The 26,912-nt window shown below is 50.5% G+C and overlaps 1 protein-coding gene across 6 annotated transcripts in view; it reads left to right on the forward strand.

Moving 5' to 3' along the window:
- The window catches only part of FAM178B (family with sequence similarity 178 member B), a 192,648-nt gene that overhangs the window by 29,867 nt on the left and 135,869 nt on the right, over positions 1 to 26,912 (forward strand). For all 6 annotated transcript variants that reach the window (XR_014528653.1, XM_083514191.1, XM_083514192.1 and 3 more), the window contains 2 exons: positions 6,848 to 7,003; positions 16,460 to 16,565. Coding sequence is in view for 5 of the 6 variants with exons in the window: in XM_083514191.1 (XP_083370317.1) it covers positions 6,848 to 7,003; positions 16,460 to 16,565 (262 nt within the window). In the remaining variant the exon portion in view is untranslated. The remainder of the gene's footprint in view (positions 1 to 6,847; positions 7,004 to 16,459; positions 16,566 to 26,912) is intronic.

A 26,912-nucleotide genomic window follows, 5' to 3' on the forward strand; every position in this document is an offset into this window, starting at 1 on the left:
GTTAGTTTCATCTCCATCTTCACAGCATTATGGTTGGAGCAGGTTTTTGGGCTAATTTCCACTTTTCTTATCTTTGGGGCCATTCCTCTAGTTACCCATATTTGGTCAATTCTTGTCCATGTCATTTTGGTTTCAGAAAAGAAAGTTCCCTCTCTACCCAAGGGGTTCTTTATTCTCCAAATGTCAACTAAATCCAAATTGTCAGTCATCTCGAAAAAGGTTTTCGGTAATCTACCGTCCTTAGTAACAACCTGTCTTTGTGCCTTGTCCATATTTGTAGATACCACTCCATTCATATCCCCCATCAAGATCACATTGTAATCCAAATACAGTGGTACCCCGCAAGACGAATGCCTCGCAAGACGGAAAACCCGCAAGACGAAAGGGTTTTCTGTTTTGGAGGCGCTTCGCAAGACGAATTTCCCTATGGGCTTGCATCGCAAGACGAAAGCCCATAGGGAAATGCTGGCGGTCGGGAGCAAAGACTTTCGCCCACAGCCGGCCTTCAGAAGAGGACCTCTTCTGAAGGCCGGTGGGGGGCAAAAGTCTTTGCTTCCCCCCCCGCCTGCCTTCCCCCCCCGCCTGCCCCGGGCGATCTTAAAATGCTGGCGGGCGGGAGCGAAGCGTTCGCTGCCGACCCCCAGCATTTTAAAATCTCCCCGTGTCCCGGGGAGATTTTAAAATGCTGGGGGTCGGGAGCGAACGCCTGCCCCAGCCGCCCCGCTTCGTAACGCTGTTCCGAAGCGGGGCGGGGGGCGGGAACACCTTCTGAAGGCGGGCGGGGGGCGAAAGTCTTTGTCCCCCCTGCCTGCCTTCCCAGGGGCTTTTAAATCGCCCCGGACAGCGGAGAAGTCCTCCGCTGTCCGGGGCGATTTTAAAATGCCGCCCGCCAGCATTTTAAGATCGCCCGGACAGCGGAGAAGTCCTCCGCTGTCCCGGGGTTTTTTAAAATGCTGGGGGTGGGAAGAAAAGCCCTTGTCCCCCCCCCCAGCCTTCAGAAGAGGTCCGGGGACAGACTGTCCCCGGACCTGGTCTGAAGGCGGTTTCCCTAGGAACGCATTAATTGTTTTTCAATGCATTCCTATGGGAAACCGTGCATCGCAAGACGAAAAACTCGCAAGACGAAGAGACTTGCGGAACGAATTAATTTCGTCTTGCGAGGCACCACTGTAGTCCATCAAGGTCTCATGCAACTTTTTAAAGAATTCTGATTTTCCCTCATTTGGTGCATAAACTCCTACTGTCAGAAATCTCTCTCCTTGTATTTGAATTTCAATTGCCACAAATCTTCCTTGGTCATCTTTAAAAATAAATTTCGGTGATAAGCTCTCCTTTGCATAAATCACTACTCCTCTTTTTTTTTACTTTGTCCGATGAGATAAACTCTTGACCCAGTCTTTTGTTGATCAATACTTTTCTATGTAGCCTTATCACATGTGTTTCCTGTAAGCAAATCAAGTCCAATTGTTCCTTTTTTAATAAATGAAAGATTCTTTTCCCTTTTTGGGGGGTGTTGAGACCATTAGTATTCCAGCTTAATAGTTTCAGGGTCATGATGTAGTTACTTTGCTTTTCCTCCAACTGCGCCAAGTGTTTGTTCTTGTTCTGTCGGTGATATCACTTTCTCTAGGCAGTCCAATCCAAAAGGTAGTGTTGCTATGTCTAGTATTACTCTTTCTGGTGCTCTTAGCTCTTCTCCAGGTTCTTTCTGCAGATCTTCTCCGTGATCTTTCAAAAATCTTTCTTTGTCATCCACTGATCTTATTTTTATCTTTCTTCCTTTAAAGCTAAAAGATAGGCCTTGGGGAAATTCCCACCTAAAAATAATTCTGTTGCTCCTCAACAGGGCGACCAAATCTCCGTAATTGGACCTAAGGTCCAGAAAATGTTTCGGAATGTCTCTAAATATCTCCACTCTTGACTGATGTATTTCCAAGGTCTTCTGAAAGTGCAGACTCAAGATTTTGTCTCTCTCCTCTTTTGTTCGGAGGGTAATCAAACAGTCTCTCACCTTGTTCTTCTTCCCCCCTCTTCCAAGCCTGAAGGCACTCACTATCTTAAATTCTTCCTTCTCCAAATCTGGTTTCCAAAAGTCTGCAAATTCCTGCATATCCATGTTAGACCACTGCAATGTGTTCTGAAGCTGCTTTTGAGGGCTCCTTGAAGTCTGTTCAACTGCCAGGTTGCTGAACAGGAAACATATGAGCTCCACTCATGTCAAGCTGGGTCTTCCCAGTTCTAACACCTGCTCCATCCATCCATTCCTCTCACCATTTGCTTGGGCACCCAAGACTTTATTTTGGTGCCCAAGAGCCAGACTTGACATGACGTGGAAGATCTGCGACTGGACCTCCCCATGGGAATGGAAGAGTCCTGGGAGAGAGATTTAATGGTGCTGAATGGTGGGGCTGGCCCCATGCTCTCCCCTCCACCAAACCTTCTTCCCCGCCTCCTCTGTTTTGGCTCTGCACAGGATTGGAGAGGGAAGGCCGCAGGGTCCCTCGCTTAGAGCCACAGTTCTCCTTCCAAGCGAGGCCCCCTGTATCTGGTAGTTTATTGCACCGGCACAGATCTGCAATTGCAACCTGTCAGTGGAGTTGTTTCCTGCATGCAGTCATTGTCCTACTTCTCTTGTGAGTGTTGCTTCAAAACTCTTCAGTTCAGGAGCCCTGCTGGGGCCAGAGATTAAAGGAGAAATCAATCCAGTGGTTTGCTGTTAATCTTCCTCACTTTCTCCAGAATTCCAGCCAGAGAAATGCTGGTCAGCACTTTAGGCTAATGGGAAAGCGAACCCGAGCAAAATTGTTTGGTCTTTTTAGCTGTATCATATCATTCCTTTGCCTAGTGCTTTTAAGTGTTGCTACACTTGCTTGAAAAAAAATCTGTTGTTTTCAGTGGGATTTACTTGCCGGAAAATACGCTCAGTTCAATGCATCTGCTTTTACCAATGGAGCCCTGAGGCTTGCCAAAAGCCAATCAGGGAGGCCATTCTGGTCACAGATTTCGTATGGATCATTGTTACTACATGCCAACAAACTCTGCCTGCTGGCTTAGAATCTAGACGAGGGCAAGGGACACCCGAGCAATTTGTTTAAAGCATTTATACTCCCAGAGTGGCTTGCAGGCAGGCAGGCAGGCAGGCAGGCAGATAAACAGATGATAGCTCCTCAGCAGCGGAGCATCTGCTTGGCATGCAGAAGGTTGCAGGTTGAATTCCTGGCATCTCCAGGTAAGGCTGGGAATGGTTTCCTGTCTGAAACCCAGGAGAGCTGCTGCCAGTCAGTGTTGGAAAAGCTGCGCTTGATGGACCAATGGCCTGACTGCATTAAGCCTCTTCTGATGTTTCCATACCCAAAAGGAATCCCCCCCCCGAACTAGAATTTGCAGCCTTTGATCTTTTTGAGTTGCTTAAACATTCATGGCCACCATCCTGCTCTTCTTTTAAGGCAGATGCAATGGCGTAGCAAGTGGTACCTGGTGCAGAAAATTTCTTGTGTGTCCCCCCCCCCACTGAAATTATTAAAGGAAGGAAAAATAAGATGCTTACAGTTGCAAGTGTTATTTTCTGGTTTATTTACTTAACATGGTGAGCATAAGCACTTAAAACCATCCCCCCCAATTTTGTTCTCTGCAAATTTTGAAATTGCATCGTCAAAATCAGTTCCTTTCGCTACTTGGTTTTCAGTTGACAAGATGGCTAAGCCAGAGAGCCGAGCTTGGCTCACAGTGGACCTAAGATAACTCTTGGCTGAGCATTTTATCCTTACAACATCAACCTTGTGAGGCAGCTTAGACTGAGAGTGAGAGGCCTGCCCAAGGTCACCCAGTAAATTTCTTGGCTGAATGGGGATTTGAATTCTGGTCTCTCGACCAGTCCTAGCCCTTCACTCTAAGCACTACTGGACCATACTTTTGTTTAGCCATAGTCTCCTAGAGCAGTGTTTCCCAACCTTTTTTGGGCAAAGGCACACTTGTTTGATGAAAAAAATCTCGAGGCACACCACCATTACAGCCCCGTGACGTCAGCGCGCAGCGTCACGCCGGGAGGGACGCACGAAAGTGTAACTTTCAATTTTTTTCCCTCCCCCTTGCCGGGGAACCTCCAAGCTTTGGGGGGGGGGAGGAGGCAGCAAAGCGAGGGACTGAGGGACCCTAACCCTAACCCTAACCCTCACCGATCACCCGGGAAAGCATGCGAACGAGGAGCCCCCGTGTCCTGCTCCCGGCAGCGGACGGCACAAAGCGAGGAGGCCTGGACAAGGCAGCACGCTCCCCGCTCTCGCTGCATCGGGGCTTTTCTCCTCCAGGCCGCTTTCGAAGTCCCCTTCTCCGCTCCCAAGAGCCGGAGCCGCTGCTTCCAGGCCCTGTCCGAGCCCCGACTTGTGGCCTCACTTCGAGGAGTGCCTGTTGCTGGGGACGGGGCTGCATCCCCCTCAGCCGCCGCCTCGCTTCCTTCCAGGAGACCCGACGGCTCCCCCTCTCCCGCTCGCCCTCCTGCGCCCGCAGCAGACCGAGACCTCCCCGCCCCCGCCCGGCTCGGCCCTACCTGGGCGCCTCCAAGCCCGGCCGGCTCCGCGTCGCGCTCCACGCCGGGCAGCTGCAGCAGGGGCTGCGCGGGGGCACGCGGCGGCCCGGCTGAGCGCGCCCCGGAGCCGCCGCGCCGTCGCTCGCGAGTCCCTCCGAGAGCCCTCGGGACTGACTCCGGAGTCGCGAGGCAGCGCGTCGCCCAGGGAAGGGGCGGCTTCCCACAAGTCCTCCGGGAAGCAAACGCCCTCGCCCGCCTCCCTCCAGGCAACATCTCGCGGCACACCAGGCAACATCTCACGGCACACTAGTGTGCCGCGGAACACCGGTTGGGAAACACTGTCCTAGAGTGAGCTCCTGCCAAGCCTCACTGGCAATGGCTGTAAAATGGAACCATGTCCCCTTGCATGTAGTGTGCAGCAGAAAACTCAGGGCAGGGATGCTGCAGCCTATTGTGGCTCTTATCTGAAGAGCACACCTGCCTGAAACATGCATTTCCAAAACCCACCCCAGCCTTACATTTCCCAGTGTACACTTTGCAAAACCCTGAAACCTAACTTTCACTCATCCTAACTGCACTCTGTGTGTTGCCATTGGCTGTCTCTTTAAGAAGCCGGCAGAACCCAAGCCAAGAAGGAGGGATAAGGAAGTTGGGGGGGGGGACACTTTTTATTAAGTGTAGGCTGTTGTTTTAGAGAGGCACATCTTTGCTACTCATAAAAAATGTATTCCCACGTCTCTTGAAAACACATAATTGAAGGGGGAGGAAATTAAATCAATGGACTCTTGTGGGGTTTCTGGCAGAGGCAAGGGTTGGGGGCTCTCTCTGTCCAGATAAGAATTGCAGTTGATTTCTTTGCATAAACTGGGTTTTTTGTTTTGTTTTTTAATGCTGTTGATCATGGAGGCCACTTGGTCTTCCAGTGACAGTGCCAGATCCAAGAGCACTCTCAGATTACCAGGGTGGTGTAACCTGCTCCAGAATAGGCTGAACACTAGGAGGCTGGACGAGACAAACCACCAACAAATCTCCTTTTTGTCAGGTTTATTGACTATCACAGGGTATGCCAAAGCACAACACAGCCCTTTGTGCTACGTTTCCAAAGCCGGGTGAGCAGGGTGGATTTGATTTAAATCACAATTTAGACCACAATTTAAATCACTAGAAAGTGAGACTCAATTTAAATCACTTTTTTTTTTTTTTACAGAAAGACTCATTCTTGCTGGTATAATCTTAATTTTTACAACCGGATGAAGGTTTCATTTTTGGAATAATAAACGCTACCTACACGGAGGGGAGATGGGAGGCAAAGGGGAGGCCAGCCTGCCAAGCGCCCAGGGCAGCGCTGTGCTGCTCCTCCCAGTGCCACGTGTGGGCAAAATGGGGCTGTGCCTTTGTCCCGCGTGCTCCACTTTCGGAGGCAGCAGGGACTTCTCGGATGGGGATCAGGGCCCAAAGGGGGCGCACAGGATAGGCAGTGTCCTCGGCCTCAGCAGGCCGCTGCAGTGGACTGGGAAGTCGGTCTGGAGGGGAGCAAAATGAGACTGGGCTGAGCAGCACTGGCCCTTTCCTTTCCTTCACCCGGCCCCCAGCCTGCAGCCAATTGGCCAGTTGGGTTGGGGGCAGGGCAAAGACCCCAAGGCAAGGAGGGTGGCGTCAGGGACCTGGGAAGCCCCGCGCCAGGTTGCAAGCCCTGCCTACCTCTTGGAGGGGAGGGCGGTAATTGTTGATAATTTTGTCACCCCCCTCAGGGTTGACACCCAGGGCAGCCTGCCCCACTGCCACCCCCTTCCTACGCCTCTGTGCAGGTGAGGAGAGGCGTCCTGTATCCGTGACCCTGTGCTTTGGAGCTCAGTGGCAGAGCACCTGATGAGCATACAGACACCCAGGTTTGATCCCCGCATCTCCAGCCGCAGCTGGGAAGGGGTCTCTGGGAAAGCCTGAAACCCTGGAGACCTGCTACCAGCATAGAGTGCTGTGCTCGAGGGACACAAGAGCCTAAGAAGAGCCTGCAGGATCAGGCCCATGGCCCCTCTAGCCCAGCATCCTGTTCTGACAGTGGCCAACCAGGTGCCTGTGGGAAACCAGGGAGCAGAACCGGAGCCCAAGAGCAGCCCTCTCCCCTCTCGTGGTTTCCAGCAAGTGGTATTTGGGAGCCGAGTCATCATGGCTGGAAGCTGCCGATAGCTCTCTCCTCCAGGATCTGAGTCAGTACAAGCCAGCTTCCTATGTTCCTGCCTCACAGTTTCCCATTGGAAAGCCAGTGTAATTATTTCCTTCTTGCAGCTGTTTCTAAAAGGCTGGTTTTCCTCCTCTTCCCAGGTTCCTCCTGGAGCAGTTCCTTGTCAGCCAGGCCACAATCCCAGCTGTTCATCCCGGCGAATGCATCTTCGTGTTGCCTCCCTACCTGAGGACGGCTTTGACTCTTGACACTGTTCGGCTGAAACCACAGAATCAGCTAGAAAGATATTTCTTTGGGTGAGTTCTCTGTTCAACTGGAAGGTAAAGACTATATTGTGGGCCTCAAGGAAGTCACGGCTTCAGGCCAGAGGGTCCAGCAGGCCGGTTGATGTAGGTCTGGTGTTCACTGAGAGGGTCAAACCTGTCCCTGGTCTGTACCATTCCAGCCTGAAGGTCAGTGAATAGCTGAATGCTCCTCTCTATTAAAAAGAGTATGCCAGGGAGAAGAGATCCTGCCTAGACTTCTCTTTGACATGCTAGCTTTCTGTGTGCAGGGATTCCCACCCAACCCTCCCCAAAGAGAAGAAGAAGAAGAGAAGAGTTTGGATTTGATATCCCGCTTTAGCACTACCCGAAGGAGTCTCAAAGCGGCTAACATTCTCCTTTCCCTTCCTCCCCCACAACAAACACTCTGTGAGGTGAGTGGGGCTGAGAGACTTCAAAGAAGTGTGACTGGCCCAAGGTCACCCAGCAGCTGCATGTGGAGGAGCGGAGACGCGAACCCGGTTCCCCAGATTACGAAACTACCGCTCTTAACCACTACACCACACTGGCTCTCAGTGTGGCTTCCATCATATTATCCTTCTGCCTGCAGTCTGAAATGGTGTAACTCAGGCACAAGTTGATCACCTCAGTGAGAACTAGGCCAGTCCCTTAGTCCGCTCTTGCAAAATTCAGAGGATTCTATTTCTGAATCCACCTCTGGGGAGCAGTATACATTGGTATGGTACTGAAGATTTCGCCATGGCCTTGATCCAGGACTCCTTGGAGTTAGAGTCCTCTAGTCACTGCCACTCCAAAGAGGAGATGGATTCATTACCTGGCCCTCCCCCCCCCCGTGTTGGTCTACGGACATCAGAGCCTGCCTCCATTCCCCCAACCCCCCAAAGAGACACACAGACTCCTTGGGGGACCAAGAGAGCACTTTGGAAAGACCCTCGCAGCTGGGAACCCCATTATCCCGAAGGAGCCCATGGCTGCAGGTGTCAATGCTGGTCCTGTGGCTGATCAGGAAGCAGTAGGGCAGGTCCTTCAGTAAGCGACTCCCTAGCTTTGATATAAAGCTCAGCCTATGGCTGCAGGACCTTGCTGAGACAACGTGGATGTAAGGCCTCAGTTGCAGGAGCACTAGCCATGGTCCTGAATCCACACGTTGACCTCCCCCAAAGATGCCTTGCCTTGGGAACCAGAAATGCCCACCCTTCCTTTGCTCAGACCTTCGCCCCTCCTCAAGAGTGAGCGTCCCCACAGATCCCGACATGCTTATTGTGGAAGTAGAAGCTGGAGGAAGATCACCTGTGGATCTTGGGGACATGAGCCTGGAACTTCCTTGACTGAAACATCTCTGCCTCTTACTGATCACATGGCCTGACCCCTCATCTTTCGCAGCCTCCCGTGGAGCAGAGGTTGCTCTCGTCTCTTGCAGAAGAAGCCTCCTGTCCCCCGCCTGCCTGCCTGCCTGCCTGCCTGCCTGCCTGCCACTTGCTGAGCATTTTACTCACTCGAGTGAGTGATTTGAACGATGTGGACACAGATGATCTTCCCAGGTCAATGTTGCTTTCCCTGTCGCTGGAAATGGGGGGCCTGCGGCCATCGTGATAATTGGCTTCAAAACAGCTTAGGTTTGCTTCCGCTTCTCTTGCCTCTGTGTCGCCAGCCAGCATATTATTTCAGCATCAGAATGAATAACTAATGGCCCTCTGCTTTGCTGGGGCAGCAGTGAGGCCTGGATCCTGGTGAACACATTAAGCCTTGGTGAACTTTGGAAGCAGTGAGGAATTGGGCAGAAGTGGGAATCCGAGTGGCCTCCACCAAGAACGCGGATTCATACTTTCAGTTTGCAAAGATGGGGAGTTTTTCTTTCCTTCTTCCTTCAGTGGAGGAACTGAATCTCTCCAGCTGTGGTGTGGCCCCCCTTAAAACCTGGTCCTCTTTTAGGTAGCCCCCAAGGCCCTGGTGGAAACAGAGGAAAATGCTAAGAGTTTATTTTGCTCTTTAAAGTTTTCACCATATGCAGAAGAGGCAGCCAACTTTTAAAAAGCACCTTGCCTCTTCAGTAACACTGCTGTGCAACTGTGTTCTGCAGGGGCCATGGGCATATGAAATTGCAAGTCCGTGGGTTTCCATGTCACATACCAAATAGTCTTGTTTCTGGAGTTGTAAAGAACCTTTTCAGACAATTGAGACAGGAAAATGGCAGAAGCAGACTTAATCTACTGTCAGTTTAGCTTGGTCTATTAATGCAACAAGAACTGTTCAAATCAAAGAACTGGCTAGCCTGGTGTTTTGCCTCTGACAGTGGCCAGCCACTATTGGAGCACACAGTTCGAGTTCAGTTCCCATCGTTCTCTGCAAAGAAGGATTGATTGACAAACCACTCTGAAAATGTAGCTCTGTGAAGGGAGAAGCTGTCTCCGAACACCTCTCAGCACCTTTAACAACTGCACTTCCCAGGCGTCTCTGGGGAAATCCACAACTGCTGAATGTGGCAGGATGCCTCTTGAAATGCGTAGTGCAGCTGGGACCTGATTCCTTCCACGGGGGTTTTGCCCTGGGAAGTGGCTGGCATTTCCTTTGCTGCCTTTGTGGGTAGAAATGGCACTAGTGCCTGTCTGCAGATGTTCCTGATTCAGGGTGTGCCTCTCTCCTGCCCTCCCTCTGTCAACCGCGCAACTCCCCTCTTGTCTGACATCCTTGCAATTCCGCTTCCAACAGTGCCGTGCAGCTCCTCCAATTAGCAGAGCCAATGCGGGCTAATTACTGTCAGAATCTCGTTCAGTGCAGTGGTTTCCCTCCGCCCCCCCCCCCCCGCCACCACCCTGCTTGGTTGGAGCTGAGCAAAGCAGTCGCTTCATTGTTATTCTGGCACAGGCTCCACTACGCTCTTGGGGGGGGGGCTCTCAATTGCCATTTATCATAGGGATGCTGTGCGTTACAGGTAACCTACTTTTGCAGCTCTGCTAGAATATTCATGAGTTTGTGCTGCACATATTCCCATACAAATGAGCACATGGGCAAGGCACATGTATGAAACACGCATGTAGAGTGAAAGGAAGCACTTTGGTTGCAGTCCATCCTGCCCATAGTGTGCTTCCAGGTGGGGCTCAGTGTTGCCAGCAGGCGTTCTTAATTTTCTGTAGAAAGGGTAAATCTGGCTTATATGAGGGGGAAACTACGGGCTGTCACATTGAAGCCAATGGCGTCACATGGGCACTGCAGAAAACCTGTGCCATCCTGTCTCAAAGCTCCTGTGCAATCAAAGGCACAAGCATATTGTCTCTGCATGCGATGAAGATGGAGCCAAGAGATGGACGGATCCATCTGTGTCAGTTTCACATGTGCTCATTCATATAACCCTGTGCTGTCGTTTTTCTGCAAGGAACTGTTGCTGTGGCAGCAGACCAAAGTGTTCTGGATTAACTCATCCAGAATAAAGATTGTCTTGCTTCAGTGTTCACTGTGTCTTTCTCAGATTCCCAATCCTGCAAAGGTCTACCCGGCAGTAAACCGCACTGGGTTTGATGGGGTCACACTTGAGTATACAGAGGATTTTTTCATATTTGTATTTTTTGATACAACAGAGCAAAATTGCTCCAGTGCTAGAAAACAAGTGAAGGTAATTCCCTTTTGGCTTCGCTGAGCTGTACACACCCACACATATATATATGTCGGAAGCCTACCAATTTGTTCTCAGACAGCTGGGGAGAAATTTCTTTTTCTCGTCATGCAACCCAGAAAGAGGTAAAAAGAAAGAAAGAAAACGCAACACGCAGATTTATTTTTATCAAATAAAATACTGCCAATCATTCTAAAATTACATAGGAAGAGGTAAAAAAAGAAGATTTTAAAAAGAAAATAAGCCAAGGAGTAAGGAGAAAATTTACAGGAAGGAAGGAACTGTGATAGGATGCAAGAACAGGGCAGTTTCAGAAGGTCTTGGGGGCAGCATAAAATTAGGTTGAGTGTGGATGTGGCTGCCAGGTTGTAGGCTAGATTGCTGTACTTCCTGGACCATCCTCAGTGGCATTTCCAGTTCACGTTCCCTTCTTCCAGTGATAATCTGTCTCTTACCACATAGGAGCTGCAGCAGCATCTGAGAGAACTTGGACAGAGACTGAGCTTGTCTGTCACTGTCAGGCTCCAGCCAAACCCTCAGCACTTTCCAAACTGTGTGTTGCGACATGTTAATGTGTCGGCTGTAGTGTGTAGGTGTGTTGCGCAAAAGCTCCCCGTGCTCCTGCCAGGGTTGCAAAGGGGTTAGTTTAAACTCTGGTTGCTAGTAAAACTGATTTGCTGTGTCGCCAAATGATGCATGTCTTAAGACTGTGTCACCAACATGAAAAATTAGGAAAGCTTTGCATCAGACCATCAAAATAAGTCAGATGGTGCTAACTGACTTTTATAAGCGCTCTGCCCACAATGCAGTTCCTCAGCACTTCTGCCAGGAGCTGCCAGGGCTACAACCAGGAGCTCACGGTTCTTTGCGCAGGTGCCCTATGTGGCTACAGGTCAGGGCGTCATCTTGGGAAGTGAAACCCACAACTAGAAAGGGTGATGAAGGCATCCTGTTCAGTCTGGGCCTTTGCCTGGGTGACAGCTGTCTTTCTGCCTCTGGCGTCTTCTCGTTCTTGGCTTGGGATAGGGGCAGGGAGCAGGAATTCAGTTCATTTGCATTTTTATGCAAACCTATGTAATTCATCCTTCCCCAAACAGTACAGAACTGAAGCTTAGCAATCCTTCAAAATTTATGCTTCTCCGAATTTTGTGACGCAGTTCTCCAATCAAACAGTGTGTGCCAAACTACACATATTAGGGGAAGTGTACGTTGAAATGCATTTCTTAGTGTCAATAGTATGCAAAATGAATTATGATAGAATAATTGCTTGCAGAAATGCATATGTTAGGAGAAATTTGCACTAAAATGCTGGTGGATTTTCTTGAGGAAAGTGCAAAAATGTGGAAAACTGAAGTTAGGATTGGAAAAACAAGAAACTGAAATGGAGACATTGGCCTGCTCTGGTTCCTGGCTGCACTGGACACTCAGCTCTGGCGGTGACTGAGCACCCAACATTGAGCCGCATTGTTACAACGGTGGCCGTCTTTCCCTTTCTAGTATCGTTTGGGTTGTGTGCCAAGTCTCTGACCCCTGGACTAGGACGTTTCTGCATGGAACTGCCCTCCTGACACCCCTCAAGTCCCGACACCCGCTCTGTCATTTACATAGGCTTGCACAGCACATTTCATTAGCATGTGCACCCAAGGAATTTATTTAGTTCAACAAAGGAGAGAATTGGGGGGAAATTGCAAGACAAACAGACAAAGAAAGAAGGACAAGGAAGAGGTAAAGAGGCAAAAAGCTAACAAAACGTCTACAACAGGAGCAGTCAAGAAGTCAAAACAGAATTTTTCCTGCAGAGAAAAGGAGCTGTGCCAAGCTGACCGGGGCAGGTAGATCTGGAGGGCCAAGGGCAGGGGGGCGTCTCCTTCTCCTTGCTTGCGTGCCACAAAAGCATCCTCTCACCCCCACTAATATCTCTCCACAAAAGGTGGCAAGCAGAGCTCAGGTGGAGACAGAGCCATGAGACAGACACAGGCAGAAGAAAAAGGCTGGAATGGATCTGCAGCTTCTGTCTGTGCCAACAACAGCAACAATTTATTATTTATACCCCACCCATCTGGCTGGGTTTCCCCAGCCACTCTGCAAGCGGCCTCCTCCCTTACCACAGCTTCCAGAGACAGACACAGGTAGAACCCTTTTCTTCTTCCTGCCTCTCTCTCTGCTTCCTGCTTCCCTCCTCCCCCCTTCCACCTTTGTTGCTCTCCCCTTGCCACTCCCCACAAGTCGTGGCAACTGAGGGAGCCGAGTTGCCACTCCGTGCTCCTTGCCACAATCCCCAACTCTTTTTGAAACATTAGGCTGTGCCTGGGCACACCCTGCGTCCATCCCTATAGTCACTTACTCTTTGACTTCTGTGTTTCTGCCCCCCCCCAGCATACCCACCTCTGTCATCACTGACCTTAGCCCCAGGTTGCTCTCCTGGCTGTAGGGGCAATGCTGAGTACATAAGAGATTCGGGGCACTGACCCCTAGATACATATTTGCACATGTTGCCTAATAGGTACAGACGTAACTTTAGTAGTTGAGTTTCACAGAAAGTAAGCCAACTAATTTCCCAATCAAATCACCCTAGGTGAATTCCCTAATTAATCTGCCACCCCAACTCCAGATCGCTCCAAATCAGATCTGCTTCAATGCACTCCTATCCCCCAAATGAATCTCTAGATAAAGTCATCCTAATTTATTTCCCCCAATTTAATACCTTATTGCATAACCCAGATATGTAATATATATAATATTCAGCGCTTTTACTACTACAACAACAACAACAACAACCCCTCACACACAGCATTTGGGGTCTCATGAGCCCCACCCCTACCAACCCCCCACCCATGAGTCACTTTTCCTTCTTGGATTCTCCTTGAGCAGAATTGGCCTTTGGAGCCTGTGGTCCTGACTAGGCTGATCTAATAGCTACACCAGCTCCACACACGCAATTAACCTCTGACCTGGCCTATATTTAAATGCCCTTTCCATTATCCGACAAAGGCCCTTTGGATTCCAACGACACGAGGCAAGTCTGTGCTTTCCTTGTAACTCCATGCTCATCAATCCCCTTTGTGTCAGGATCCAGCCTCGCTCCCCTAAGGGCTGACGCTGGACTGGCTGGGAGACAGGCAAGGCGAATTGGAGGCCAGAGCAGCCTGAGCCCAGCAGCTGGAATTTCGGACAAGTCACTCAGCCCATTGAGAGGCCTCCAGACAGGCAGGAAGTGGGGCACAAGGAGACCAGCTCATCTTCCTTTGTGCAATTAAAAGAAGAGTTGCAGCTGGATGACCCTGAAGTGATTGATACTCTGCAGAATTTGCTGGCTTTGTGTTTGGAGGAAAACAGATTCAACATTTAAGAACAGTAGAGCCCTTTTGAAAATGCTCTCCCCTCTTTCAGTTCATGTGTGCCCTTTTCTGTTCTGGGGCAAAGGGACTAGTTATGGAGGGTGCCTCTTGGCTAGTGCCTGTGATAGCGCCAACTCACTTTATGCTGCAATTCCTAGAGCCCCCTGATTCCTTGGTTCCGGGGGCAAAATGAGTTGTTCTTCATGGAGTAAAGTTCCACTGGACCCTTCCTCTCCTCCACCCATCCGACAAAGAAAAAAATGTGTTTGCGTTTCACTTTTGCATGCGTGAATCTGAATGCAAACTCTGCGTTTCAGAGAATAAAGACTCTTTTTCCTAGCAAGCCAGAACCGGGAGCTCTTTTCGTTTCCAAATTTGCAGCAATTCCTGCTGAGGAGAAATTCATCAAATTGCCTAGACGCAGTCAGGGAGCGGAATGACAGCCTGCGTGGCCCAGGGGGGAACCATCACTACGGATCATTATGTTCTGAGCAGCTTAAATATATTTTGTCCCAGAAAAGTATGGCATCAAATGCTCTGGAAAGATTTATTTGAAAAACAGCCGCTTTTAGGGGGGCCGCCGGGTGTCTTTTAAATTGTGTTTTCTCTTTAATGCACAAGACTTCTTCCTGCATCTTTTATTTTCACTTACAGGAGTTGTTTAGAAATAATGCTCTGAAGGAGTGACTGGCTTGGGGATTTTTTCCATTTCTGGGGTGCTTTTTTTCTTTGTTTACCTCCAACTTGATTTAGACGGATGGATTTGTGAGCCCCAGGAGAGCTTAGCACAGAATCACAAGAGGCCCCCCCCCTTGTCAAAAGGAGGCCTGGGGAAAAGGTTTCTCCTGAAGGCTATGTCCCCCTCACTCCTCTCTGAAGAGCAGCCGTGTCCTTTGAGCAATGAACAAAGTATGCAGAAGAGGAGTGGAGAACCTGTGGGTTACAACCCCCCCTTATCCCAGAGCATGGGAGGTGCCAGCTGGGCGGGGGGGGGGGGAGTTGCAGCCTGAAGCCTCCCAAGGGCCAAAGGTTCCCCTTTCTGGCCACAGAGACAGCTCATTCACAAGACCCTGTTAGGGTGGGAAGGTGGGGTCTGCAAATACAGTCCAATCTAAGAGTTTGCCTGTTCCCAGCAGAAACCCCACACTTCCTTTTTCTTTTTAATACGATTTTTTAAAGCTTTTTCATCATACAATAAGATAAAAGAAATTAGTCTAAATAAAAACTGAAACAGAAAAAAGCAAAGAAAACACAGAGTCCCCTCTCAAAAGTAGCTTGCAACCAGGGCTTTTTTCCCCAGCGGGAACTTGCTGGAACTCAGTTCCAGCACCTCTCAGGTTCTAAGAGAAGTGTTCATGGTGAGTTCCAGCACCTCTTTTTCTCGAAAAATAGCACTGCTTGAAATGCTTGTCTCACAGAAAGTGCTGGACGCTCCTAGCTCTTCTCCCCTGGGAGCTTTCCTTTCTTCTCCCAGCCTCTTCCCCCGGGAGGATTCCCTTCCCCATCTCTCACACGGTGGTGGGGGCGGGGGGGGGCAGGGTTGCCTTCCTGTGTGTGATCCTTGGATCCCAATAATGGCCCTGAGCAGAGATACCAAACGAAAACAAAAGAAGAGAGCAGAGAAAACAGAAGAAAGAAGATAAAAAGAAGCAAATACAGTGGTACCTCGGGTTAAGAACTTAATTCGTTCTGGAGGTCCATTCTTAAGCTGAAACTGTTCTTAACCTGAGGTACCACTTTAGCTAATGGGGCCTCCCATTGCTGCCGCTGCACGATTTCTGTTCTCATCCTGAAGCAAAGTTCTTAACCCAAGGTACTATTTCTGGGTTAGTGGAGTCTGTAACCTGAAGCATCTGTAACCTGAGGTACCACTGTAATAGAAACAAGAAATAAAAAGAAAAAGGACATCCAATTTTCCATCTGTCAAAACCCCACAATTTCATCTGCTATTTTGGGAGCCGAGATATAGAACAATTTGGAAACATTTTTCAGTTGTGCCTTCTCTGGTCTAGCTGCAGATGCTTCCTCCATCACGTGGTGGAGTCGGATCAGACCACAGGCCTTGCAGTCCCAGTACTCTGTTTCTGGAGTGTGAATGTGCATCCTTAGGGTCTAATCCAGAGGCATACTGCCCCTGCAGGCGGAGGTTCTTAGCTGTTGTCGTAGTTCGTTCACTTCTGTGTTTCCTTTCTGCCTCTGCGCTTCAGGGGAAGGGCCGGGGGCGCAGGCATCCACCTTGCATGCAGAGGTCCCAAGTGCAATCCCCAGCATCTCCCAGTGCAGCTGCAAAAGTTTCCTGCCTGAAACCCCAGAGAGCCACTGCCAGTCAGTGTGGGCAGTACTGAGCTAGGCAGCCCCATGATCAGACTCAGCAGAAGGCAGCTTCCTGTGTTGCATTCGTCTCCTAAGATGCCCTACCTATCCTGTGGGGCTGGGATGAGATTTGAATGATGGTTGTTGGGGAAGTTCACAAGCCTATTGATCCTCAGTACTCCGTCCCTTTCCCCTCTTTGTCTCCAGCGCTCCATTTGCCCTCCAGATGGCGCTCCTCCGAGACGGCTTCCTTGGCGCCCTGTATCACGGCACCTGCCACTGCCCTCAGCCTCTCCTGCAGTGGCTCTTCCAGGTAAGCCAAGCAGCCCAATTGCAGGCAGAAGGCCTTGCCGCTAGATGGCAGCAGTGCCCAAGGTGGGACTGCGTTGGGAGACACCATTCATCACTTTTTGAGCTCCCAATAGTTCAGGGCACACTGCCGGGACACTAATCAATTAGCATGGTTAATCCACTAAAACGTTAATCACTGGTTTTAAGATGCAAGTCTGGCTAATTGGGCAAGTCCTCAGCCTTGCGCAACAGACACCTTTAATTGGGCTCCCCAAAGCACCTTTGCTTGACTAAGGACAATTGGGGCAGGGGGCGGTGGGGGGGATTCTGTATCTCCCAAGCGCATCAGGACTTTGCGAAAAGGATGTTCAGTGCTGCTGGTGTGCCAAACAAGCCACACGTCGGTTGAAGTGGCCAGTGCTAGCAAGCTGGGGCATATCTAGAATCATTATCATGCCTAAAGGACCCTCCAAGTTGATTAAGGAGGAACAGACTTGTAAATAATTGTTTGTCCCCTGTGGGGTGGAACTTGCTATTCATTTTTGTTTCTTTGCATTTTGCATTCTCATTTTGTATTTTTATGTTGTGTGAACCACCCTGCAATCTTTGGATGACGGGCGGCATACAAATTTGTGTATACTGGGGATAATGGGATTTGTGTGACTAGGGATAAGGGGATTTATAGTCTGTGACCTGGCGAGTCCACAGGTTAGTCATGCCAGCCTGATAGGGCATTGCCCATTTTGCAGATTTGATGGATGCAAAGGTGAAGATGGATGCAACCCTTTCAGAACTGTGAGGCTGCTTTGAAGCACTCTGTTCAAAGCAGAGCCGTGGCAATGCGGGGGCTAGCTGGGTGTTTTGCCCTGGGTGAAGCCTCCAGAGGCGTGCATTGAGGCTCCCAGCCTGTGTGTGTGAGAGAGCAGATGTACTGGGTCTTTGACCTGGGTGAAATAAACCCTAGTTTCACCCCTCGTTCAAAACATGCAATTCCTGCCTCCCCGCCCCCGGTTGAGCTCTGGAAAAGCAAAAGATTCTGAACATCCAAAGCAGAAATCGTTTATGATTGGTGCTGATTGGCTAACTCCCACCCTCACGGCAGCTTTGCACTTTTAAAAAATGGTTTATTGTTTCAGGTAGTTATTAAAGTGACAAGTTCATGCAGTGCTTTAAAAGAAAAGGGAAAAGTGGACAGGCTGCATGAAGCATTTGAGGAATTTAGTTCACTGACTTGCAGGTCTGTGATTGCAATTGCAATCTGGAAGGAAGATTCCCTTGTGTCTGTGGGACGTGCTCGTTGGAGCTCTTTTTCCGACTGTATATCCATTTTCATCATCCAGAAATGGCCTTTCCTACGTCATATGGCATGTTAAACCACGTCAAAATAGAATGCTGCAACTTTGCTTTCCTGCCTTTGAGGAAACTGTATTTCTGTGAGGGGTTTGGGGATTTCTCAAGCTTCCTTAGTCTGGGTAGCTCCTTTGTGGGCCTTTTGCTGCCCAGATTCGGCATCCAGGCTGACTCCTCTCCTTCCCTTCTGGCTCCTTGATCCACCAGCCACCTGCTGATAGCTCAAACGGCATCCTTTCTCACTTGAAGTTTTTTAGTTCCTGATTTTCACCAGATTCTCCCTACATGTCCCATAACTGATTCCCCACCCACCCCAAACAATGAAGACTACAAATTTGACTTTCAAACAAACAAAAACAGAAAGTTTAAACAGCTTCAAGTTCTCAGGATGCCAAATTTTGTGTCACAGCAGATGATGATAGAGCTGTATCTGTTCAGGCATTGCACACAACCCCTCTATTTGCAGCATAGCTAAGGAAAAGCAGCTCTCAGAGAATATTACCAGGAACTTACTATGGAGTCCCCACACAATGTCCAGGAAGTCCTGTTGCCTTGGTGCCTCCAACTCCAATATCACATTTGGTCTCAGCTGCTTTCCCACTTAGAAACAGGAGAGCGTTGGGTTCAGCTAGCCTAGCATTCTCTTTCCAGCAGTGGCTGTGGGTAGCCTGATATCTCTGGGAAACCCAGAGCAGACCATGGAGGCAAGAGCCCTTTCGGGGTGGACTGTCTCTTAATCTGGTGTTTCTACTTACAGTATCTCTTGTGGCTAGGAGCAGGGGCGGACCCTGGGGTCTCAGATTTCAGCGGCACCCTGTGCAACACCAAAATTTGTTGTCCCCGCCTCTTGCCTTCCATTTTACATCATAGTAGTGGCATGCCCTGAGGCGCCCCAAGACTCTGCGCCCAGTGTGCCATGCACCTCTAAACCCACCTCTGCTGGTAGACCCTGGTAGACCTCTCCTCTTCAAGTTTTCTAGTCCTCTTTTAAAACTATCCTGGACCCCCTCCAGACTGGTGTGTTTTTGCAGGTATATTCATTCTGCAGCATGTCCCAATAGGGCATTAGTGATGGATTTGTGCCATTCTGTCCACACATAATTCTGCTTTATTAGTTGTTCTGTGATACTTTCCCAGTATTACTGCCTTGTTGCCATATGGAGAAGCACTCCTGGGCTATAGTGCAATGAAAGTGGGACATAAAATTGACCAGGTCATTTGTGGTATAAAAAGTTAAAGGATTTCAGCAGGAAGCTATGGCACACGCACCAGTCGGAAACAAAAAAGAGTTTCCCTCCTGGAAATGTTTGCAGGCACAAACGGTACTGAAAACGGGGTAACATAGAATGACCCTGATGCCATCATGAGTGCAAATAATCACAATAAAAACAATGTCTTATTATACCTTGTGCTGGTGAGTTTCACAAATTCCACTGAATAAAACAGAATTCTCTTTTGGAGTCCTAAACTGATTGTTGACAAGTTTTATTGAGTATCCCTAATATTATGAGAAAAGGAGAGGGAGAGAAATCTTTCCAGCCTTTCCCATCCAGATGTTTTGGGCTGCAGCTGGGCTGGCTGGGCTGGCTGGGGCTAATAGGGGTTGCCGTCCAAAACATTCCATCAGATGTGCTGTAAGTCCAGCTGCATCAGGCACCTCCTCACCCAAACTGTTTTCAGCTTGACATTATAGGAAGTTGCTATGTACCGTATTTTTCGCCCCATAGGACGCACTTTTCCCCCTCCAAAAATGAAGGGGAAATGTGTGTGCGTCCTATGGGGCCAATGCAGGCTTTCGCTGAAGCCTGGAGAGCGAGAGGCACCAGTGCGCACCGACCCCTCTCGCTCTCCAGGCTTCAGGAAGCTATCCGCAAGCCTTGCAAGCCCGGTGGGAATTCCCGCGGGCTCACAAGGCTTGCGGGCACCAGCCTGCAGCCCCGGCGAGTGTCCGCAAGCCTTGCGCGCCCAGCAGGAGGTCCCGCCGAGCGCGCGAGGCTTGGGGCGGCAGCCTGTCGCCCGAAGCACGGGGAGCCCTCCGGAACCCTACAAATAGAGTAATTTAAACTCAAAATGGGGGCCATGGGTATGATCCCAAAATCTAATGCTTTTCAATCCAAACTTTGGCAAATGTTTTACAGCATTTTGCATTCCACTCATGTAAATCCCGTGCTTTTGCAGCATCCCACAAATGGGGCAATAGACCCTCAAACCCGGGGGTCACAGGGTCACCCAAAAACCCAACATTGTTTGGTTCACTCCAAACTAGCACCCTTCTTTTTATTGTATGATAAGTTTATAAGTTTTAAATCCACATATGTAGAAGAGTCAGCAGATTCTGGGGTTCGTAGTTCATGGAGCTGGCTGCCGGCACAAGCAAAGGCCATTTCTCTTTGCCCTTGGAGCCCTCCTGCGCATCCACCAACCCCTGCCCCGTTTCCAGCTCTCCCTGGCTCTGGGGATGTGGGGGCACATTGATGGGGGCTGCCTTTGAAGTACATTCTACACCTCCCTTTCCTTCCTGCCTCACATCACATCCAGCCAGATAATAATGCCGTGCATTTACAGAGAACACTCCCTGCTCCCAGCAGCTCTTGGGCAGGCTGTGCTTGTCTGCCCCCCAGGGAGGGAGGCAAGCTGCACTCCGCTTACTTTCCCCAGTGTGCATGGCGAGGTGGAACTCTCGATCTCTCTCACCACCCTACCCCCTCTCTCTCACGTGTCATATGTCACACAGACAAGTGGTTAGAGTGCCAAAGACCTGGGAAACCCAGGTGAATCTCTCTCTCACACACACCCCCCCCCCCCGTAGCTGTGATTTTCATGAGTGCATTTGTTTTGTTCTGTGGCAAAAAAGCAACTAATGAATTTAATGCTGTAACACAGGGGTAGGCAACCTAAGGCCCGTGGGCCAGATGCGGCCCAATCGCCTTCTCAATCTGGCCCGTGGACGGTCCGGGAATCAGCATGTTTTTACATGAGTGAAATGTGTCCTTTTATTTAAAATGCATCTCTGGGTTATTTGTGGGGCATAGGAATTCGTTCATTCCCCCCCCCCAAAAAAATATATAGTCCAGCCCCCCACAAGGTCTGAGGGATGGTGGACTGGCCCACGGCTGAAAAAGGTTGCTGACCCCTGCCTTTAACAGGTAAAAGGTACCACCTGTGTCCCCAAATGCTGCAATAATAGTAAAGACAGAACTGAGAGGATGTTTGGAATTCACGCGGGGGAAGGGGAGGAACATGAACCATCTGCTCTTTGCTTGCATCCCGTTAGCTCAGCTGCGCAGTCAGGAGTGGGCCAAAGCCTCCCTCTTGGCTCGTGTCCCAAGGTGTGCAGGCCCGAGTCAGCAAGTGACGCTGATGGCTCTGCAGCCGCCCCTCAGGTCCAAAGGCAGCTCTCAATTGCCAGCCCAACTGGAAATGCTTTTGCAGGTGACTGGCAGCTTGCCTCTCTGTGTCGGGCACCTGAAAGTGGATGTCAGCTGTGCTGATCCCTGTGGCGAAGGCAGAGAGGCCAAACATTCTTGCTGGATCAGACTGGAGTGGGGTGTCCTCTTTTGTGGGACACTTCTTACTTAGAGGAAGCACTTCCTGTCTCAGGGAACTGATCTCTACTTACAGCCATTAGAGTTAAGATGGATGGCCATCTGCCATGTGTTATAGGAATTTATGTAAAGGTTGGGGGGGGTTGCCCCTCCAGCAGACATCACACACACTGACTACCAAACGCAAAACATCACTCCTGCAAATGTCCCCACAAAACACTTCATCACAGTTTTTCCCTATCTCTATTCAACAAATGCAACAATTCACTGATAAATGTATTTATGTACTGGCTCACTGGGAAAACTTTAGAAAGTCATGTAAAATTGCTCCAGTATGGATTTGCGCCATTCCAAATTTGTTCTGTTTAGGAAAGGAATGGTTACCAAGGGGGGGGGGTCTGGAATGTGAGCAGCCATAATCCCCGAAAGCTGGGATCACGTACACAGCAGCCTGTTGCACAAGACTGGCGTCCTGGCAGATGGGTGCCAGACAGGCAGTCATCCCATGGACAATGGCAAACCACCCAGGAATGGATTAGGTCCTCGGGGGGAAACCAGGAACTTGTAAATATTCCTATTGTATCACTTGATGGGTATATGGCAGTGGGTAAGGGAGTGAAATATACTCAGATTCGAGTGTGGATTTAATGATCTTTATTCAGCTCATAGTAGTGAGGAATGGAAGTTCCCCCAGAATGTCTGCTTTATATACATTATTTACACAATGGGCCCCATGTGATTGGCTAATTCCGGGATTCTCCTGTAGGCCAATCAGGTTGTGGATTCACTTCCACCTGGAGCTGGATTGGGTGACTCCTGTGGACCAATCAGACTGCTGCATTTTGGATCCTATTCAACTCAGTACATAACAGGGAGGTTGGGGGCAAACCTGACAAACTGGTTTCTACCAGAAAATCCCTCCCTGTTTGTGACATATTGTCAGGGCTGCCTCAGGTCTCAGCTCACAAAAGACCAACGCCAAGTTCTTCTTATATACAAAGGTGTTTATTGCAGTTCATTGTTTGCTTTACAACCGAGGCGCGCAGCCCCACGTCTGTTACGCTTAGACCGTTGAAGTCCCCTCTGAGTCAGTCCCTCCCCTGCACCAGTTTAAGAGGCTTGCGCTGCTCCACCTCTTCCTTTCTTTCCTTTTCCGCAGGGTCTTCCTGCCCGCTGGGGTTTCGCCCCTCCTGGATTCCCCTGACGCGGAATCCCCAGACTGCTCTTCCCCCCTCCTGCGGGCTTTGGGACCTGGCTCCTCCTCCGGGCTCCCTGTACTTCCGCGCGCCTCCACATTTGAACTTGGCGCGCGCGCCCAACCTCTAACCTTCCTTTTGACAGTTACACTACTCCCTTCACTACTCCCCTCCCCTTCCGGGAGGGTGGCTTGCTCCGACCTCCCTTCCCTCTCTGCTGCCGGAGCTGCTTCTCCTGACACACTGGAACCTCCACCCCCTTCGCTGCACTCTGGCGGGGAGGCTGGTCCTGACGCCCAGCTGCCACTTTGGGATCCCCCACTGGCCCCCTGCTCCTGACACGTCCCCCTTGGGGCTCCCCTGGCCTTGACCACTGGCGCCCCCTTCTGGGAATCCTCTGATTCGCTGGAAAGACTCGTGGAATCCCTCGAGTCATTGTCATCCTCTTCCTCGCTGTCCTGGGATTCATCCCCATCGCTCTCCACCTCCTGCCTCCCCTGTGCCTCTGTCCCTGAACCCCTGACACATATGTATGATGTATCTGTGATGTATGCATGATGCTTCACCTGCGGTATTTATGGGGAAAGGGAAACCGTATAAAAGAGGAAGCATCCTTTGTTTGGGGCTTCTTCCTGCTTCTTCTGTGGAGTGGCTGGAAGTCCTGTTGCAACAGTCTTTTAAATAAAGGCCAGGCCTGTTTTGCTCCTATTTCCTTGGAATTTTCCTTTTACACATGGATGCTTTAGCTGAGATTCCTCCATTGCAGGGGGCTGGACTAGATGATCCTCGGGGTCCCTTTCAGCTCTACAATTCTGTGGCTCTGTGGTCCACACAGGAACTGAAAGCAGATAATGCTTATGGGGAGGACTTAAAATACCTGAAAGTCCTTCTGTATCCCAGAACTTGTCCACACGTGTAAAAGTATATACTCAAGGAAAAATTGATGCTTAAACCAGTGTTTCCCAACCGGTGTTCCGCGGCACACTAGTGTGCCGCGAGACGTTGGCTGGTGTGCCATGGGAGGGAGGCGGGCGAGTCGGGCGGCGAGAGGCGGGGCGGCGGCGGCGAGGATCCGCGTCGAGCCGGGGGCGGCTCCGCGGTGGTGGTGCCGAGGTTTCTCTCTCCATTCTCCCCTCACACACACACACAGGAAATAACACAGGATCAGCTGACAGGACCCGGCCAATGGGGCGGCGGCGGGGCAGCGCGTGCAAAAGGGAGGAGCGCGAGACAGCGGACGAGGAGGAGGCCGGCATGTCCGGGCAGCAGCAGCAACAACAGCAGCAGCAACTCCCGGCGACGGCTCCTCAAGCCCCGGGCAACCCTACTCCCTCACCGGCCTCGGCCGCCCTCCTGCTCCACCCGCCGCCGCCTCCCCCGCCGCCGGCGGCCACCTCGGCCCCGCCGCCGCCCCCTCCTCCGCCCGCTATCGCTGCCACCACCACAACAGCCGCCGCCGCCTCAGTTGCCGCCGTCCCTCAGTCCCTCGCTTTGCTGCCTCCTCCCCCCCCCACCCCCAAAGCTTGGAGGTTCCCCGGCAAGGGGGAGGGAAAAAAATTGAAACTCGTGCGTCCCTCCCGGCGTGACGCTGCGTGCTGACATCACGGGGCTGTAATGGTGGTGTGCCTCGAGATTTTTTTCATCAAACAAGTGTGCCTTTGCCCAAAAAAGGTTGGGAAACACTGGCTTAAACTGTGCAGGGGAACTTTGATGCAGGAGAGGGGGCTATTTTCCAACAAATACCCCCCCCCCATTTTAAGGCAGAGGTGGTACAAGGCAAGCCTGGGAGGACTCTGCTACACACCCTTCCTCGGTGTTTGAATCACCTCTGGGACATTTCTTCTGATGCATTTTCTCTCACATGCTGCTGGCTGCTGCTGTAAGTAATAATTCCTGCACGATGTTTGGTGGGCAGGGAGCATTTTAAGTTCATAGTGTAGGTGTAATTTATGTGGTTCATGCATCTTAATCCAGAAGGGGCTGCAACAATGATCTTGTTTCTCCTACACAACTCCAGGCATAAAATTCACCCCTGCTGTTCCATGCATTGAGACTATTATACCTTAATGACTCAAGAGGTGAACCACAGAGCGCAAAGCTTTTCGCTTCTGCAGCAGATAGATGGAGAGAGTCAGGGGCGCTTGAGGTTGGTGCTGGCATTACTATGAGTGGCAGCCAGTGCCATCTTTGCCTGTTGCATGAACTGGCCCAAAGTGAGCTTGCCCCCCCCCCCCCAGGAGCTCCAGGTGGCGCACATGGTTCTCGCCCTCCCCATTCCCTTCTCACAACAACCCTGTGAGGTTGTAGGCGGAGAGATGGTGACGGGTGCAAGGCCACCCTGTGAGCCTCATGGCTGAGTTGGGATTGCTGCCCCCAAAGGAAACCATCTTCTAAAGAGAGGACAAAAAGGGAAACGTATTTGCATAAATTTTACATATGCTCATTTAAAGTTGTAGGTCAAATTTTGAAATAATTACTGTAATTTAAGTAGCAATGCAATCCAAGTCTCCATTCAGTGGCCATTGTGCCTGCTCAGTCTGCTGTCCAGGTGGTGATTTTGGATGGGCAAATTCAAAACTGCTCCCCACTTTCTCTCCTCCTCTCTTTCACATTAAACCACACTTGGACACGAGCAAAAGACCTCTGGCCTGTGCATAAATCATTTCTCTTCTTGCCTGTGGCAACCTTTCCCCCTTGGGTCTGGTGTGCTCTCTCTCACCTGGGGTGGCATTTTGATGAGGATGACGATGTCTGGATGTTGCAACACACACACACACACACACACACACAACAAAAGAACCCCTCAAAGGCATGAGCAGCACTGAGTCCACAAGGAATGGCTGTGTGCAAACCCCCTGTAGCCCCCATCCTCAGAACCTAAGAGCCTGTAAGCAACCATCAGCCCAGGAGAGGGTGGTCCCTGCTGCTTCATAGGTGTAGTCCACCGGTAGGCAACCTAAGGCCCGGGGGCCAGATCTGGCCCAATCGCCTTCTCAATCTGGCCCACGGACGGTCCAGGAATCTGTGTTTTTACATGAGTAGAATGTCTGCTTTTATTTCAAATGCATCTCTGGGTTATCTGTGGGGCATAGGAATTCATTCATTTCCCCTCCCCCCCAAATATAGTCCGGCCCCCAACAAGGTCTGAGGGACAGTGGATCGGCCCCCTGCTGAAAAAGTTTGCTGCCCCCTGGTGTAGTCTAAGTCCAGTGTCAATTTATTACTCGGTATACTACACTGCTGCCAGGAGCAGCGAAATCCCCTGAGGAAGATTTGGAGCTGCTTACACTGAGTCTGACTATTCACCCATCTAGCGTAAGGGTTGCTGTTGTGGCACCCATGGGTGCACGTACTCCCACCCAAGCCTTCCCTGCTGCCTGTAAGTTCTGCTTCCCCTGCTAAAATTAGGCTGGAAAGGAGTACGCGAGGTTGCCATGTGTTTGGTGTGTCCACTACAAGTTTCTCCGGTCTGCAACCGTGCCCATTGGCCCCCAAAGGTTAGCAGCCATTGACTAGCCCAGTGCTGTATACTCTGACTGGCAGCTGCTGAGCCCCAGCCTGAGGCAGAGTCTTCCCCCACACCTGGCATGTGATATTTGTTTGGACTTGAGTTGTTCTGAATACAAACCCTGTGGTCTGACTACTGGAGATGAATAAGAAGTGTGGGGCTATCCCCATGGCACACTGCTGGGGGGCTCCCTCGGGGCATGTGGTAGGTCAGTAGGGTCGACCAGGGACAGTCTGACCTGAGCCATGTTCAGACATAACACTGACCATTAACTTGGCTTGGGCAAATTAATTTGTGTGCAAGCTGCGTGAAAGGGCACTCACACTGAGAGCTCCTCGCAGGGAAGCAAATCACAAAGTGACAGGCTTAGCGTTGCCTCCTGTGCTTGAGATTGGTTGGGAGAAACAAACCACCGTACTGGTTCAGACATCATGATAAGCCAGTCATTCCATGGTTTGCAGACCCTCCCTGTGTCCCGATTTTCCAGGGGCAGTCCCGAATTTACAGAAGCCGTCCCAGTTTCTGAATTGTTCCCTGAATGTCCCGCTTTTCCATAAGGACGTCCCTATTTCACTTGGAGAAATGTTGAAGGGTATGGAGTTATGTGACCCTTGCGCCAAGGAGATAAGTACCGTATTTTTTGCACCATAACACTCACTTTTTTCCTCCTAGAAAGTAAGTGGAAATGTCTGTGCGTGTTATGGAGTGAATGCCTGCGGGTGGCGGGGGGATCTGCTGCAGTCATGAGCAGAGGATCCATGGTTCCCCTT

Source organism: Podarcis liolepis (assembly GCF_965112155.1).
Source record: "Podarcis liolepis genome assembly, chromosome: 7".
NCBI lineage: Eukaryota > Metazoa > Chordata > Lepidosauria > Squamata > Lacertidae > Podarcis > Podarcis liolepis.